At 38.1% G+C, this 17,710-nt stretch overlaps 1 protein-coding gene across 5 annotated transcripts in view; it reads right to left on the bottom strand.

Annotated features, from left to right (window-relative positions):
• LOC121869169 (methylglutaconyl-CoA hydratase, mitochondrial-like) overlaps positions 1-17,710 on the bottom strand; it is a 50,571-nt gene that overhangs the window by 21,780 nt on the left and 11,081 nt on the right. For 4 of the 5 annotated variants that reach the window (XM_042370375.1, XM_042370374.1, XM_042370376.1 and 1 more), the window contains exon 2: positions 15,081-16,901. The exons of the other annotated variant lie outside the window; for it this stretch is intronic. In XM_042370375.1, coding sequence (XP_042226309.1) covers positions 15,967-16,872 — 906 coding nt within the window. In that variant the 5' untranslated portion in view covers positions 16,873-16,901 and the 3' untranslated portion in view covers positions 15,081-15,966. Of the gene's footprint in view, positions 1-15,080; positions 16,902-17,710 lie in introns of those variants that run through there. 5 annotated transcript variants of the gene reach the window in all.

The raw sequence follows: 17,710 nt of genomic DNA, 5'->3' as shown, positions 1-17,710 counted from the left end.
GTCCCGCCAGTCTCCGGTAATTTCCCGACAATCGGTATCAGCGTACAGGCAAAACACCAGGCAGGTAGATTTCCACCAGGTCACAGAAACACACTTGTGCACTGAAGTCTTCTTTCATAATCACTAAGTCTTTACAAAACTGTTCACAGTGTATGTCTTTACCACTGGACTCCACACAATTCCTTAGTCTTTCCACTTTATATCACTCACAACAATTCCACAATACACTGTACAGTACTTGCACAATAATTATCTTCAGTTATCCCACTTGGCTTGTACTTCACACTCAGAGCAGAAATGGTCGACTGACTCCAGGCCACTTGCTGCCACTTATATACCTCATCAGATGATCCTAGAACACCCTAGCCCAATCCAGACAGGTCTGCGAAGTTCTAGTATGTTCTACTCTGATCGAGGATTACAATAGGAAGTAAATCGTAATAAAAATGCTGCAACACATTCTAGAAAATTCTTACCTAAGTAGTACATCAATTTACAGTACACAAGAAATCTCCCTAAACTTGCCCAAATAACTGCTGCTTGGGATAGAAAATAATACAAAATACCTAGTCTAAAATTTATAATACCCCTGTACCAAGTTATGCCTCAGCATAACAATACCCAAAATTTCTTTCATTTAACCCTCAATAAACCTTAGATGGAGTAAATATCATATTTTCATATAGTACTGCACCAGTAAATGATGAAAAAACAAACAAATAAATATATTAAAAATCCAATTAAAAAAATTCAATTTATATCAAAATACAGGTTGACCATCAAAAATCCGCCAATCGATTAACCGGAACCTTCAGTTTTCCGGCATGGATTTCGGAGCGCATTTTAAAATTTCCTGCCTTGGCGCACCATTGTTTTCTGGACGCGCCGTTTATGTTTTGATAGCGCTGTACTCCAGAATCAGCTGTTGGGTCTTGCTTGCACCTGCTAACAAGCATTCATGTCACTGTCGGTGATAAAGATGATAATCCTGACAGCCCATCTGCTGTTTAGCCTGGTAAACATTAAAATTTCATTTGCTTTTCATTTAGTGTTTAATTTTCTTTTTTTTTAAAGGACTGTACAGGTAGTAATTTTCTGTTAAATATACTGTATACAGTATTACCCCGCTTAACGCGCTTTCACTTAACGCGTTTTCGCATATACGCGGTGCCTTGCCAAAGCTGAACTTTCACTTAACGCGCATTTTTCCACAGCAACGCGGTGAGTGTCCGGCTCGGATGCTATTTTTAGATTTTGACCACGCGCCACCCGCCCGCCCGCCCTCCTGCCTGCCTGCCTGCCTCTCCCTCCTCCTCCCTCCGCTTGGGCAAGCGGCGCGGTAAGGTTGCGCAGTGTGTGTCTTTGTTGCGTTATCACTGACGTCATATGACGTCTCGGACTGTGATTGGCCATGCAGCCCTACCCCCCTCTGCTGCTAGCTGTAATTGGCTTAAAGTATTATGACGTGACTACCCCGGGGAGGGAGGGAGGGAGGAGAGACGACGCTTGACCTAGCCGCGGCAGTTTCATCCCTCAAGGCCACGCCGTGTTAACGCGCATCCATTGTTCCGTAAAATGGCTTCCGCCGGACCACCACCCCCAGAGAGAAACCTTTCCTTACCTGGACCCAGCGGCACTAAACCAAAGAAGACACGACGTTCATTAAGCTACGAGCTGAAGTACCAAATTGTTCAAGATTTGGAGAAAGGAAGACGCCAAGTTGATCTCGCGCGCCAGCATGGCGTCAACGAATCTACGATTCGTACGATCAAGAAGGATGCAGCCAAGATAAAGGAGCACATGAAGCTCACAAAGTCTGCAGGTGCTTCAGCTATCAGGTATTGCCAGAACAGGGTGCTGGCAAAAGTGGAAACTTTGCTGGTGAGTTATTTGGTGCGTCAGGCGCGACGCAACATGGCGGTGGACACGCGCTCAGTGCAGGAGTACGCACGTGAGCTATACGCAGCAGTGACACGTAAAATGGGAATTGCAGAGCCCAAACCCTTCAATGCTTCCCATGGTTGGCTGCATAGGTTTAAGAGGAGGAACAAGGTCACCAACATCAGCATTGTTGGTGAGGAAGCGAGTGCTGACCGTGCGGCGGCTAGAGATTTTCCTCCGTTTTTACGTGAGATTATGGAGGAAGGACAGTACAGTGACGACCAGGTGTTTAACATGGACGAATCTGGTCTTTTCTGGAAAAAGTTACCTTCCAAGACCTTCGTTGTCCAGTCTGCGAGCAAGGTAAGGGGCCGGAAGATGCAGAAGGAACGCATCACCGTCCTGTTTACCACCAATGCCTCCGGTACCTGTAAACCAAAGTTATCGGTGATTCACAAAGCCCGCAAGCCGCACGCCTACAAGAATATGGACATGAACAAGCTTAATGTCCACTGGCTAACCGCACGTAAGGCGTGGATGTCCTCTTCTCTGTCCCTCTTCTGGTTTGACAACTTTTTTGTTCCTGACGTGCAGAAATTCTGCGAGCAACAGAATGTTCCATTCAACATTTTGTTGCTCCTTGACAACGCACCTGGACACTCGCCCCTACTAATGGATCGTCACCCCAACGTAAAAGTGGTCTTCCTTCCTCCCAACACCACGTCATTAATCCAGCCTATGGACCAGGAGTTAATCTGCAACGTTAAAGCTGCATACTCGGCAAAGAAATTCAAGCTCCTGAACGACTCTACCAACACCAAGGATGAGTTGCGTAAGCTGGGTGACACCGACAGCGAGAGTAAAAGCGACGAGGACAAGGAACAAGAGGCGGCGACTCAAGAAGTTCTCGTCAAACAATTTTGGAAGAAGTTTAACGTCAAACAAGCTGTAGACTTCTTGGTGGAGGCATGGGATCTGCTGTCTACTGCTACGATTCGTCACGCATGGAGACATGTGTTGCATGGCATACCAGGTGAGAGGAGGAGTCAATCTGTTACTGGTCAGGTTCAGACTGTTGCAGTAGCAGTGGACCTTGCCAGAGAAGCTGCGCAGACTGTTACAGCTGAAGGCTTCTCCGAGACCACCAACGAAGACATCATGGAGGTGATCAGAGATCCTGAAGTGACTGCCGACGAGATGTTGGAAGAAGAACCCGCCAGTGAAGAGGAGGAAGAAGGTGCGTCATTCTCCGAAGAACCTAGTTTAAGTCATAGTGATATTAAGTGTGTCATAGAGTTAACAGAAAAAATTAAGTCCATCGTTTCCCGCGACACTGACGATGAACGCCATGACGTCTTCCATAACCGACTGGTGCAGGCTATGGAGCCGTACATCAAGGTGTATCACGACAACATCAAAGCCAGCCGTCAGCAAAGCATAACCGAGTTCTTCGCCCGCAACCCACCACAGCCAGCCCAAGGCAGTGATAGTGATAGTGAAGGTGATTTTGAGGGATTTGTCAGGGAAGCCATGACAACTGTAAGTGACAGTGATATTGATTCACCTAGTAATGGTGATTCACCTAGTAATGGTGATTCACCTGAGGGGCAGTAATCTGCCCTCTGCCTCGGAACCAGCCTCCATCCCCGTATGCCGACCCATCTCTTCTACTACCGTGAGTGTTCCTTAAAAATTTTCGTTTTTTAACCTATTCTTTATTTTTCCTATGTTAACCTTTATCTTTCCTAACCTAACCTCTTCTATATTACTTGTTTTTCATGCCACCATAAAGTTAAGATAGAATTTTTACTACAACATAGTTATTTGTCGTCAAAAAGTGGAGTTTGGGGGTCGGGCTGGGTTCTATTGGAATTAATCCCATATGTTCTGTTATTCACTTAACGCGGTTTTCACTTAACGCGGGACCCTCTGGGTTCAATTGACCGCGTTAAGTGGGGTACAACTGTACAGCATATATAATAAAATTTCATTTGCTTTTCATTTAGTGTTTAATTTTCTTTGTTTAAAGGACTGTACAGGTAGTCATTTTCTGTTAAACTTATACAGCAAATATAACCATCAGTTTTCCGGCATTTTCGAAAATCCGGCACTCCTCAGGTCCCGAGGTTGCCGGATTTTTTATAGTCAACCTGCATAGTATTTTCTATTTAAAAATTCCAACCCTGACTGAAAGTAAAAAGTAATTCTTCTCAAATAATAATTTTTCTAAGTGATGTAATCCAACCCATCAAAATTAATACAGTACAGTACAGGCTTGTATAGCTCTTTGTTCAGTTAATGTATCATTTAATTGCATGTAGCATTCTGCATTTATGTTATTCAAGTCTCGGTGAATTTAAACCTGCTGTAATGAGAGTCCAGACTTTTGAAATTTGCACAACAGGAGCATTTGCCACTTGAAAATGTCACTCGAATTCACAACATTCGATTTGCAGTAGCCACTAGCAGGGGAAAATGATATGCCATTGCCAGATGTAAGATGAAAACGATTAATTTTAATTACAGCTGCTCCCCGACTTACGACGGGGTTAGGGACCCAAATCCACGTCATAAGTCGAAATGGTTGTAAGTCGAAATTGCTTAAATAATACATAGAAAATCTAAAATGGGTGTCTCCCTTTCTTTTCAGCACCACAAAGCTCTCACTTTTTAGCTTGCCAGCCATTTTAAAGTGAATCACAAACCAAAATTTTGTCAGTACACAGCGCAATCACTGACGTTGGGACTCGAAAATACGTAACTTGACAAAATTTTGGTACAACTGAGGCGGTCGTATGTCCGGTGGACGTAAGTCGAGGAGGTCGTAAGTCGGGGAGGAGCTGTATATTAACCCACTTGTCCCCAAATCCATGTTAATAGGTTTCAGATCAACAGATCCATCTAATATGTTGTGAAAAACATTCTGGTGCTGGAATTTCCTCTCAATAACATTTGTTGTTATCATCAAGAACAATTCCTTTGGCTAGAGATGTGGGCAACGAACTCACAGCTTACTACCGGATGTTCCTCCTCCTACTACTCTCCAGATCGCTGCATTAACAGATCACTCATAAATTCAAAACAGTAAAATCATAAGAAAGATTTAAAAAAAAAATGATTTTTTACGAACAATTTAGATACAGTATTTCATTTTACCAATAAATAATATATTTATTTATTTGGGAATAAATTTGAAATAAATTACTGTATAATGTCCAAGGGTTGCTAATTGTGTAACAAAACTTTATCCAAATGCCTTATCAGTGTCATAAATAAAGGTTAAAGTTGAAGAAAAAATAATTATTATCTAATCTATTTTGTTCAGTTTCACAGATTTGTAGACTACTAGACTCATAGTAAATTACCTGATAGTTGTACAGTATAATGTCATTAACCGTGTCATTTGCTTTCCCTAGCATTCACTACAGGCCACTGACAAAATTGAATAATCCTTGAAAGACCATAGTCCACACAGTGCCACCACAACACATAATTTTCACTACTGTTCACTCACAAATCTTACAAAATATGTGCATTAAGTTTCAAAAGTAGTTAAATTAAAAAAAAAACTAAAAAAAAAAAATCACCCATAATTACAATGAAACTGACACACATTCCTGGCTACTGGCATAATATAATACTGTACAGTACTGATTTTATTCACTTGTCATCAGTGGACTGTCAGCCAGGTGCAGGTAATATACTATACAGTACTACGTTAAGCTTCTTAGTCATAGTCTATGTCAACATCTAAATGGAACTGAGAAATAGTTACAACCTTAAAAAATATATGAGAGAGAGAGAGAGAGAGAGAGAGAGAGAGAGAGAGAGAGAGAGAGAGAGAGAGACCCTCGCCAACCACAGATTTCCCATCTGAGGATTCCAGGTGTTCACGGTTTATACTCTGTATGTATACCATTTCACCAACCACGGCATTGAATTTTGAGTATACACGGATTAGTGTGGCATCTTTATTCCTCCGCGGTCTAATATATTCCTTTGTAAATGTGAGGAATGAATAAAAGTAATGATAATAAATAAGAGAAGAGAAAAATATTGCATTACCATTTGGCAATCGTTTCACTAAGGACACAGGAGATGAGAGAATGCTCCCCCTCCCATTATTGTGGGCTAACTCACACAGATGTAAGAAATATTTATTCTCTTTACAGTGACCCCTCGGTTAACGAACTCAATCCGTTCCAGAAGGTCGTTCGTTAACCGAAAAGTTCGTTAACCGAAACCATTGTTTCAATGGGTTTTTGGGTAATTGGTTCCAGCTCACCGAAAATTTCCTAAATTCAACAAAAATGGTAGAAAAGTTCACTTACTTTGAGGTGTGTTTGTAGAAGGCTCCTGGATGATGATGATGATGATGGGATTTAGAATGGGGGTGGAGGAGAAGGAAGAAGAGAAGGCATTGGGGTGGAAGAGAAGTCAGTCACCCCATGGCGCCATTTCACCCATAAAATTTTAGCTCTCTTGGTGTAATTCAAGATTATTTTCTTTAAATCAACACTGCACTGCATCATATATTGTCAATATGTAAAATATATTTCAAAATGACCAATAATTTGCTTGGAAACACAGAAAAAAAGTGTTTAGTTGAAGAGAGTCTCAAGCAAGATGTTACCTCCAGTGAAAACAGAGAGAGACTAACTCCTGTTTGCTGTGTTAAGAGGCTGGATGCCGCACATTAAACTAGTCACTTTACCTTCAATTATGTTCAATAATTGTTAAAATGACTAAAAAATTGAATATTAAACTTTTAAAATTATTGAATAGTATAAACTTCTTGATATTTACTAAAATAGTAAGAAATTTAAGCCCTAGAACCGATTAATGTATTGGCGGACTGATACTAAAGCTGGTTGCCCGGTCAGTGCAAGCGAAAACATGTTGAGGTCGGTTCGTAAGAAATTCGTTAACCGAATTTTTGTTCGTTAACCGAATTGAAGATCCTTATGGAAGGCAGTTCGTTAACCGAAATTTCGTTAACCGAGGCGTTCGTTAAACGAGGGGTCACTGTACTTGAACGACTGTGTGCATGTAACAGTAAAAAAATTCAAATTAAATTACAAACAGTATATTTACTCGAAACTACAAGTTGAAAAAGAATATTAATGCATCTCACAGTTTGGCCTGGTAAGAAGAGGCTGAACACTACACCCCCCCCCCTCCTGCTACACCCTTCTCCTCCTAACACTAACTTCTGTGGACGTAAGAAATGTTTATACAGTGGCCCCTCGGTTAACGAACTCAATCCGTTCCAGAAGGTCGTTCGTTAACCGAAACCATTGTTTCAATGGGTTTTTGGGTAATTGGTTCCAGCTCACCGAAAATTTCCTAAATTCAACAAAAATGGTAGAAAATTTCACTTACTTTGAGGTGTGTTTGTAGAAGGCTCCTGGATGATGATGATGATGATGGGATTTAGAATGGGGGTGGAGGAGAAGGAAGAAGAGAAGGCATTGGGGTGGAAGAGAAGTCACCCCATGGTGCCATTTCACCCATAAAATTTTAGCTCTCTGGTTTAATTCAAGATTATTTTCTTTAAATCAATGCTGCACTGCATTATATATTGTCAATATATAAAATATATTTCAAAATGACCAATAATTTGCTTGGAAACACAGAAAAAAAGCATTTAGTTGAAGAGAGTCTCAAGCAAGATGTTACCTCCAGTGAAAACAGAGAGAGACTGACGCCTGTTTGCTGTGTTAAGAGGCTGGATGCCGCGCATTAAACTAGTCACTTTACCTTCAATTTCGTTCAATAATTGTTAAAATGACTAAAAAATTGAATATTAAACTTTTAAAATTATTGAATAGTATAAACTTCTTGATATTTACAAAAATAGTAAGGAATTTAAGCCCTAGAACCGATTAATGTATTGGCGGACTGATACTAAAGCTGGTTGCCCGGTCAGTGCAAGCGAAAACATGTTGAGGTCGGTTCGTAAGAAGTTCGTTAAGCGAATTTTTTTTCGTTAACCGAATTGAAGATCCTTATGGAAGGCAGTTCGTTAATCGAAATTACGTTAACCGAGGTGTTCGTTAAACGAGGGGTCACTGTATTCTCTGTGTGTTTGACGTGATGATAATAATTTATTTTATTTTTATTTTACACATTCTGTATGAACAATTGTGTGTGCCTGTAACAGTAAAAGCGTATAAAATTATGTATCTACTTGAAAATATAGAACGAGTTGAAAAATAACAATAACACAGCTTGGCCTGGTAGAGGGATGTAGCTACAGGGACAGTCTAACTTAGTGACATGCTAAGTCTACCTACACACACAAACACTCATGCTTCATGCCATTCACTATATGGGAATTCGCATACCGGTACCCCGGTATATGTATAGAACTAAACAAAGAATGCATTTGAAATATTCTGTAACATTCAATGCCATAATATCCAGACCACTGGGGTTAGTTATACCCTGTGAAAAAGCCATAATTTTGAGTAACATATACTGTAACTGTACTCAATTTGTACTAAAATGAACTAAGCTAAAGGACTACAAATTTTATCTCTTGTGCAAACTATGAGACGTTTATATTTAAATTAATCACTATCTTGCAAGGATAGTAATGCAAGTTATATTCTGCTATGTCAAGTCTGTGACATTATACAAGAGAAGAACTTTAAGCTTAAAATCACTTTCATCCCATTGTTATCACCCACTGCCATCTGCCTCCCCTGCTGGCTGGGAGGAGGGGGGGGTGTTGACAGCCAGGACAGGTGTGTTGTTATTAGTTGAGGGGTCAGGAGGGACTCCAAGGAGATGGTTTTTCACTTATAAAATGTCACCAACTTGACTTGGCAGAATATAACTTACATTGCTGGAATCCCTGAATGATAGTAATTAATTTGAGTATAAATGTCTCATAGTTTGAACAAGATATAAAATTTTTAGTTATTAACTTAGTACATTTGAGTACAGCTTGTGATAATTATAATGATTTCCCCACAACTTTTATAAAATTACTGTTGATTTTTAGTAGTTGTGGAACATATCCCAATTTTCCCCATAAGATTAAGTATTCACTATATGCGTCCCGAACCATCGAAGCTGCTGGACTATCGGGTCCAGGATCAGCGGAGTCCAACAATTTAATTTATATTAAATGTACAATACAGGTACAGTATTGTTTAGTGAAGCAACAGGCAACTTTAGGCTTTGACATATGTTATTGACAGCCATGTAAATTTACCCCCTATTTCCAGTTAGCCTTTAGTCTTGCCGACTGCAGATTTGCCAACCACGGGGACCTTGGCTAGGCTCACTACATAAGGTTTCCCGGTGGTTTGACACTTTTTTCTGTTGTGATATAATCTGCCTCAATTGTGTTTCTTGCTCTTTTATTATGTCAATTATGTAGTGAGCCTGGCCAAGGTTGTCGGGTCACTGACAGTCAGTGCAGCGAAGAGGGCAGAGTCGGCGAGAGTAAACAGCCAACCAGGAGAAGGTATTCCCGGGTAAACAGTGAGATGACCTGGGAGGGGGTATATAGGGGGCTGTCTGTAGTTGTTTTGTGTCGTTCTCTCCAAGGAAGGCGCAACATATTGTAAAAAATTGATACAAAATAAGGATGTACAAACTTCTTGACAGCCTCTTTAGAAAATTTAATTACAACAAGTCGCTTTAATATTTTCACTAAAAGACCTCTAACAAAACTGCCTTGCCAAGGCAAGTTAGTGTGTGGATAATCAATTTACTGCCAATAATTTGTCATTTAAATTCAATACAGTAGTACAGTATAAGCAAATCCATACCCATGAGACAGAAAAAGCTAGATCTTCAAAACTTTTCTAACAACCTTGGAAAAACTAGAATTTTTCCCTCTTATCAATCATATTAAATGGTAAAATCTATTTTAAAATTCTTAAATATGAAGATTGGATTAGTGAGAAGATGGACAACAGACGGTCTCCTGTTCCACTTTAATGAAAATTGAACAAGTCATCTGAATAGTATTCTGAAAAATGTGGAGAACCAAATTCTGTTAGCATAGAAGTTATAAAACATGTACCAAAATTACTTTTGAACCTAGATGATCTTTGAATTATATAAAGCGAGGTGTTTGGGAAATAAATGCTATGAGGTTGCAATTCTCTGTTACTGTGAAGATTAATGTTGGGAGCTACCCCTTGGAATATTATCTAATTGAAGGGACTTTGGCTTAATGATCATTCATTTAGAATTAGGGTGACCAAAATATAAAAGTTTACAATGGAGAATTTGATGTCGTAACTTATAAAAAGAGTGTCAAGAGCACAGTCAAGGTTATGAGATAGGATTATGTAAGTCTGCAGTAGAATGAAAATCAGGCTGTGCAGATTACCTGGTAGTATGTAGAACATTTACTTGTCCTGGGCAAATGACTTGTGAAATTTACGTGCCTGGATATCTTTTTTTATTTGCCCCAACAAAACTTTGTAGGTAATTTGCTTGTCCAGATTTTTTTAATGGTAAATTATATAAACATTTTGAAACATTCAGATATATTGTGTGTATCAACTCACAGATCACCTGTGTCCATCTAGGTGATGTCAGTGGCAGTAACCCTTGTCATGTGATGTCATAACTGTTGTCACCTCACTTCACATCTGCAGGGTGTATAGGGAAGCAGCACCTGTGAACACCTACCCTAATTAACCCCCCGACCAATAATCTGGTGTCATTGGCAGTAACACTTGTCAGGTGAGGTCATAACACCTGTCACTTCATGTCTACAGCCTCTCAGCTTGATGTTTCCTTTGAGATGTTATCAAGTTGACTTACTGACTAGAGGCAGATTGGTAGCTAATGCACCTGACAAAGGTCACTAATGTTGGTACACTGTTAACCTTCCTGGTTAAACAAGTACAGTGTGGTGGGGTCATGCACCACCTGACAAATTTCTGTCTGGGTATTTACCTCAATATATTAGTCTGTCACCTGGGCAAGTGCCAAGCACATAAACATAAAAAATAAATTGCCCGGCCCCTTAATCCAAGCATGCCAGGTAATGCTCAATGTACAGCCTGGTGAAAATAATATGTAGCTTAGCATCATAGAGAAGGTGGTATAGTTGCTGTTTCTTCATGACATTCCATGAATTCAGAGATGATCAAAGTGAGAGCTATGAGTTGATATTAGTTATGAAAGGATGGATTTTCTTTTTGGGGGAATAATAATGTATGCTGGACTGTGGGAACATTGTTACCAGGATCAAGTACAGTACAGTATCCGATTTTGAGCAAACAAATAACATAGAAGATTGACTTATATCAAGCTGTGATGGATGATGTGAGATAAGGGGAGGAGGGGGTTATGTGCACATGTGGAAATTTTTTGTAAAATGACAAGACTAATGACCAAAAATATTTGCTGCTCACGAGGCATGGTTAAAATGTTTCAACTTTGGTTTCTAGTGCTCAGCTACCCTTTGCCTGGTATAACTGAACCCTGTTTTCTTAAAGTACTGTACTGTACAGAGCTCCATATCACAATAAAAGCAAGTACTGAACAGTAAAGTATGGCAACCAAAAGCTACTTTATGAAAGATCAAAATATTCTAAATGTAAAATTGAAGAGTACCGTAACTGTGTGTGTATATATATATATATATATATATATATATATATATATATATATATATATATATATATATATATATATATATATATATATATATATATATATATATATATATATATATATATATATATATATATATATATATATATATATATATATATATATATATATATATATATACACAGTCATGCCGTTAACGCCCCAGATAAGTTCAGTAGTTCTGCTATAACGCGATAATTGTGTTCTTGTAAAATATCGTGTTATAGAAAATCAATAATAGAAATAACAGGGCTTATGGAGAAAATAGGGTTAGGTGCAGATTACTCGAAATCGAAAAAATTTAGTAGTTAGCCTAACACAAAGGATAGCACAGTCTAAATAAATGTTACATTCATATCTAATAATGAAATCATACAGTAAATGTAACACTTTACTTGATGGGGGAGAAGGGTGATTTTGAGGTTGATAAAATCGAGCTTCTCTTCAAGTGTTATATCCTTTCTTTTACGATCATCACCGGGAATTCTATCACCAGAACGCTTCTTGTTGATATTCTTCTTTACTATATTCACAGTTAATACTGTACCACAAAATTGGAGAAATACTAAGCAAAAATCGCGTTATAGCAAACAAGCGTTCGCGTTATACAAATATCGTTCCTAATTCATAAATCGCGTTAGAGCAAATTCGCGTTATCAAAACACGCGTTATAGCAGAACTCACTGTTCTTGGAAACGTGATGTTAACCGAAATGGACGTTGTCCGAAATTACATAAACCTATCGGATTTATTTTAATGGGGGTTCCAGGCACCCAACCCCAAGTTTCCCATTTTACAACCATTTAGACCCACTAAATATATATATATATATATATATATATATATATATATATATATATATATATATATATATATATATATATATATATATATATATATATATATATATATATATATATATATATATATATATATATATATAATGTTATGGTAAATATCATAAACACACATAGGCATGGCTAGGTTTATTACAAAGTGATGAAAAGGATAATGTAAAGTGGGTAGTCCACAAAACATGTAGCTATGTCTCTCTTTATTTGAGTGCCCGTCAAAGAAGTCCGTTTTCTCTCACTTCAGGACGCCTGAGTCGTCCGTTTTCTCTTAATCTTAGAGTGCAGTACACCAGACACTTATTTATTCCTTAGTAATGACACAGAATTTGAAATTGCAACTGGGGTTGCAATTGTTGAGGCAACTTAGATATGTCTGATTACAGTTGGAATATTCAAGATCCATTATGAGTGATGTTTAAAGCTTCAACTGTCTTTATGGTTGGTAAAACTTGTCAAGTCTGTCAGTCTGAGTGGCATGTGTGAGGCCTTGTGTTTGTACAACCGCTAAATATATAAATATATAATGTTATGGTAATTATCAGAAACACACATAGGCATGACTAGGTTTATTACAAAGTGATGAAAAATATACCATCAATACTGTACAGTGGGTAGTCCACAAAACATGTAGCCATGTCTCTTTATTTGAGTGCCCCGTCATAGGAGTCCGTTTTCTCTCACTTCAGGACTCCTGAGTCGTCCGTTTTCTTTATTCTTAGTAATGACACAGAATTTGAAATTGCAACCCCAATTGCACTGGAGTTGCAATTGTTGAGGCAACTAGATATGTCTGATTACAGCAAATGTGTTATTGTCAATTTGTGGGTGAAAGATTTTATCCTCAATAGATGTAGGTTAACATTACACCTGCAGGCAAATGTTTAAAAAAAGCCTAATCAAGGAAGCATATTCCTTTAACACATAATATCTGACCAGTATGGGGAGGATCATCGTGTCTCCGTCAGGGGGTCGTGGAGTGGTGGTCCAGCAGGCGTCACGGATTTTTTGGGGGGGGAGGGGGGGCACGGACGTATATGCGATCGGACGTTGTTCGGTGTGTGTATATATATATATATATATATATATATATATATATATATATATATATATATATATATATATATATATATATATATATATATATATATATATATATATATATATATACAGTGAACCCTCACTTTACACGGTTAATTCAACTCACAGGGTACCGCGGAAAGTGAGAAACGCGTAAAGTGAACAACATAACATATGGGATTAAATGAAATAGAGACTGGCTGACCCCCAAACTCCACTTTTTCTGACACAATACCTATGTTCTAGTAAAAATAACATCTTAATTTTATGATGGTACATGCACACAATTAATACTTAAGAGAAATAGAGAAATACAGTCGCCAAGTTAATGTCCATTCAAATAATGGACTCAACTCCCTCCCACTCTTCTCACACTACACTGCCGGCTCTTCCCTCTCTGAGAAATTTTGGGGGGAAAACCACTAGATTTTAAGGTATAGTAATAAATAATACCTCAAACTAAAGTTAGGATAATATAATTCACATTGCTGGATTCCTTGTAAGACCAGGAATATTTTGAATATAAATGTCATATATTTTGCACAAAAGATAACATATTTACTCAGAGTAAACAAAATACTTACATTAATCTAAAATTTGTATATCTAATGCAAAATCTATGATGTTTATATTCAAAAAGATCATCAAATTGTAAGAATTCCAGCAATGTAAATTATATTCTGGCCGGGTAATTTGTATGAATATTATGAGCTAAAACAAATATCTTCAGTTAGTAAAAAAAAAAAATATTCTTCACGACACTATCTGTCAATCAAAGTACCCCACCTAGCCTCCCCCCCCCTCTTCCAACTGCGCCAGATGGTCGGTCGGTCCCTCCCTCCCCCCCACCCCACACCACACCAACCCTCCCTACCAGATAAATGTGTGGGAGAAACCAGAATATTTGCTTTTTTAGTAATAAATAATACCTCAGACTAAAGTTAGGATAATATAATTGACATTGCTGGATTCCTTGTAAGACCAGGAATATTTTGAATATAAATGTCATATATTTTGCACAAAAGATAACATATTTACTCAGAGAAAACAAAATACTTACATTAGATCTAAAATTTGTATGTCTAATGCAAAATCTATGATGTTTATATTCAAAATGATCATCAAATTGTAAGAATTCAAGCAATGTAAATTATATTCTGGTCAGATAATTTGTATGAATTTTATGAGCTAAATAAAAAAATTATACTTCACCCGCGTAAAGGGGGACACGCACCGCGGAATGTGAGCATTCCGGTTTCGGCAGGGCACCACGTAAACGTGGAAACGCGGAATGTGGGACCGCGTAAAGCGAGGGTTGACTGTATAATTTTTTTTTTCCAGAGGTGTAAATGAGAAATTGGATAGTCACGCAGCTGGGTGAGTGACTGTCTGCATGATGGTGTGAGTGACGAGTCTCTATGTTCCCACTTGAGGAAGATGAAACATTGAAAACTTATTTGTTTGTATATTAAATAACACTGTGAGTGTTAGAGAATAATTAAATAAGTTAGTGTACAGCTCTTATTTATAAAAAGTTTTATTTAACAAATAAAAGTTGTGAATACTTGACCTGACCTTTCAAGTTCTTTCAATGATGCAGTATTACTATCATGTGAGGATTAAATGATGATCATAATATATCAAGTCTCACTTTAATACCCAACGTTTATCTACAGTTAGTTCATACAGGGTGTTGTACTATACGGTGTAATACATGGTCCCTAAAGTCCCACTCCTTCAATCTACCTGGCCCTCTGCTGGGAGACTGCCAGGTGGCCAAAACAACATAAAATACAAACACTTCATTTATTTGTGGTCACTCTTTCACTCCCATTGGTTTAAAATCCAAATGTATACACAAAAGTCTTGAAGCTTGGGATACATATATGAAGATAAAAAGTTAACAAACATGTCAACCAAATGGTATCCCAATTCCCCAAGAAATATCCACACTATCTCCTCTTTTCTTCTTGTGAATTGTGGGTTACACTCAAGTTCTACTGCTTAAAATATGATACAAATTAGATATTAAAAAGTAATTAGATTCAATGCTGTTTAACATACAGTAGCTGCACTGCTTAAAATTCTTCAGTACTTTTTTAATACATTAACAACAAACAGTATAGCAACTTGAGGCACTCGCACAAAACAAAATATTTATGAATACACCACAAACATCTTGATGTGAGGAGGACTACACAGTTTATTAAAGTTAGTACTTCATAAAAGCTGAACATCCTGTATAGTATCTAATGAACTATTGACTATTTGAGCTTAATATGGTTAAGTACAAAGATTTTATTAGAGAAGTTAATTGTGAAGACTTTCAAATTTCAGAATTTGTAAAGATACTACCCTGTACTGTCCAATACACAAAAAGAACTGTCTTCGCTTACTTCTGGGAACAGTGGTTATTTGAACTTGAAAAAAGGAAATGCAGTAATTGTTATCCACAATGTTTCAGGAAGAATGTGTTGTGTGATGTTCCACCATGAATGTGACAACATGCTGATGACCATCACCTTTATTCTCCCTTGTAAATTGGTTTTCTTTTTTCTCTAAAAGCAGTTAGTCCCTCTATTCTATCTTTGGTAGGGATAACTTGAGCATAGCAAGCTTCTTCAATTGATAGTCCTGTCCCAAGATCCACTTCCATGCCTTTAGAGATGGCAGTCTTTGCCATCCTCACACCAATGGGGCCATTAAGGGTGATGGCCTTGGCAATTTCCAAGGCTTTAAGGTATGCAGCATCTCCAGTCTCATTCTGAGAAGTGACATGGTTCACCAAGCCAATTTCTGCAGCTTGTCTTCCATCGAGTACTGCTGCCGTGAAGATTAACTCTTTGGCTTTTGCACTTCCAACAATACGAGGCAGCCTCTGTGTCCCACCTGCCCCAGGAATGATGGCGAGTTTTGTTTCCACAAGTCCCAATTTAGCAGAATCAGCAGCCACTCGAAGATCACAGGCAAGAGACATTTCTAAGCCTCCTCCTAGTGCTACACCATCAATAGCAACAATTACTGGCATTGGCAAGTTTTCAAGCTCGGAAATACAAGAACGAGCCTTAGAAACAAAAGGCCCAACTTCCTCTGGCTTCATCTTAGCCCGTTCTTTTAGGTCAGCTCCAGCACAAAACACTCCAGGCACCAATGACCTTAAAAGAACGACTCGTACACTACGGTCATGTTTTACATCTTCAATTGCTTGAATGAATTCTTTCAACAGATTCCTGCTAATTGCATTTTTAGCAGCTGGGCGGCAAAAGCCAAATACTGTCACCCCTTCATGGTCTCCAGTTAATTTTTCTACACTAACATCAGAACGGTTTGAGCAAAATCCACGAGCTGGTGTACTGGACCACACACCTCGTAATATACCCAAACTGGACCTTGCCCCTCGCAGCATGTTGATGCTGCTGTAAGACATCATGCTTCAACTACTGTACTCTGATGATTTACCTGCAAATTCAAAGAAACAGTAAATTTGACAAAATCAGGACCTATGCTAGAACTAACAATGGGAAATCGTACTTTAAACTGAATTATGTATTACTGAGGCAATAAGTTGGTCACAGGGCTCATAATTATGGCAAACCATAAGAATAAAAAAGTAAACGAAACTTCAACACAGTTACTTTATGTTTGACTAACTGTTACATAATATAGCTAGCTACAGTGGTTCTATCATTCCACTTTCCTTTCCATCCTTGTTGTTGTCACTGCTCAAGGGGGCTGGTGCTTAGTCACTTCACCAATCACATGGTCAGCTCACCTCACAGTGTTACATTTATTTATAACTGTTATTTACTTTATTATTATTGTACAGTATGTATACTGTATTTAGAAAATATTTTTGTTTGCACAATAATTCTAAATATAATTATTTTCTGTGGCAACCAAGGAAAGATGACAAAACTGAACAGAAAATTATTGAACATATTAATCGAACAGAGATCACCTGGGCAGTCACCAGCTGACTTAGAGATGTGTGTGTGTGCGTGTATGTCTGGACACAAACGCAGTTAGTAAGTTACAGCTCGGTGCTCACTGCCTCCACACATATGTTCACTTCCCATACATGCACACCCATGCTCTTCAGTTTTCTTATTTTACAGTTTTATATTATATTTTCTTTATTTCTAAGCCACATTAGAGTGTTGTACTGTACTGTATTGTAATTTTTACTCTTTTGGTCTGTATTAGAGACAAAGTTGTAAAAAGAACCAGACTTTGTTACTAAGTAAAAATATTGTTACATTGGCAAAATG

This window comes from Homarus americanus, unplaced genomic scaffold (assembly GCF_018991925.1).
Source record: "Homarus americanus isolate GMGI-L3 unplaced genomic scaffold, GMGI_Hamer_2.0 scaffold25467, whole genome shotgun sequence".
Classification (NCBI taxonomy): domain Eukaryota; kingdom Metazoa; phylum Arthropoda; class Malacostraca; order Decapoda; family Nephropidae; genus Homarus; species Homarus americanus.
This window is presented reverse-complemented; position numbering and strand designations above follow the sequence as displayed.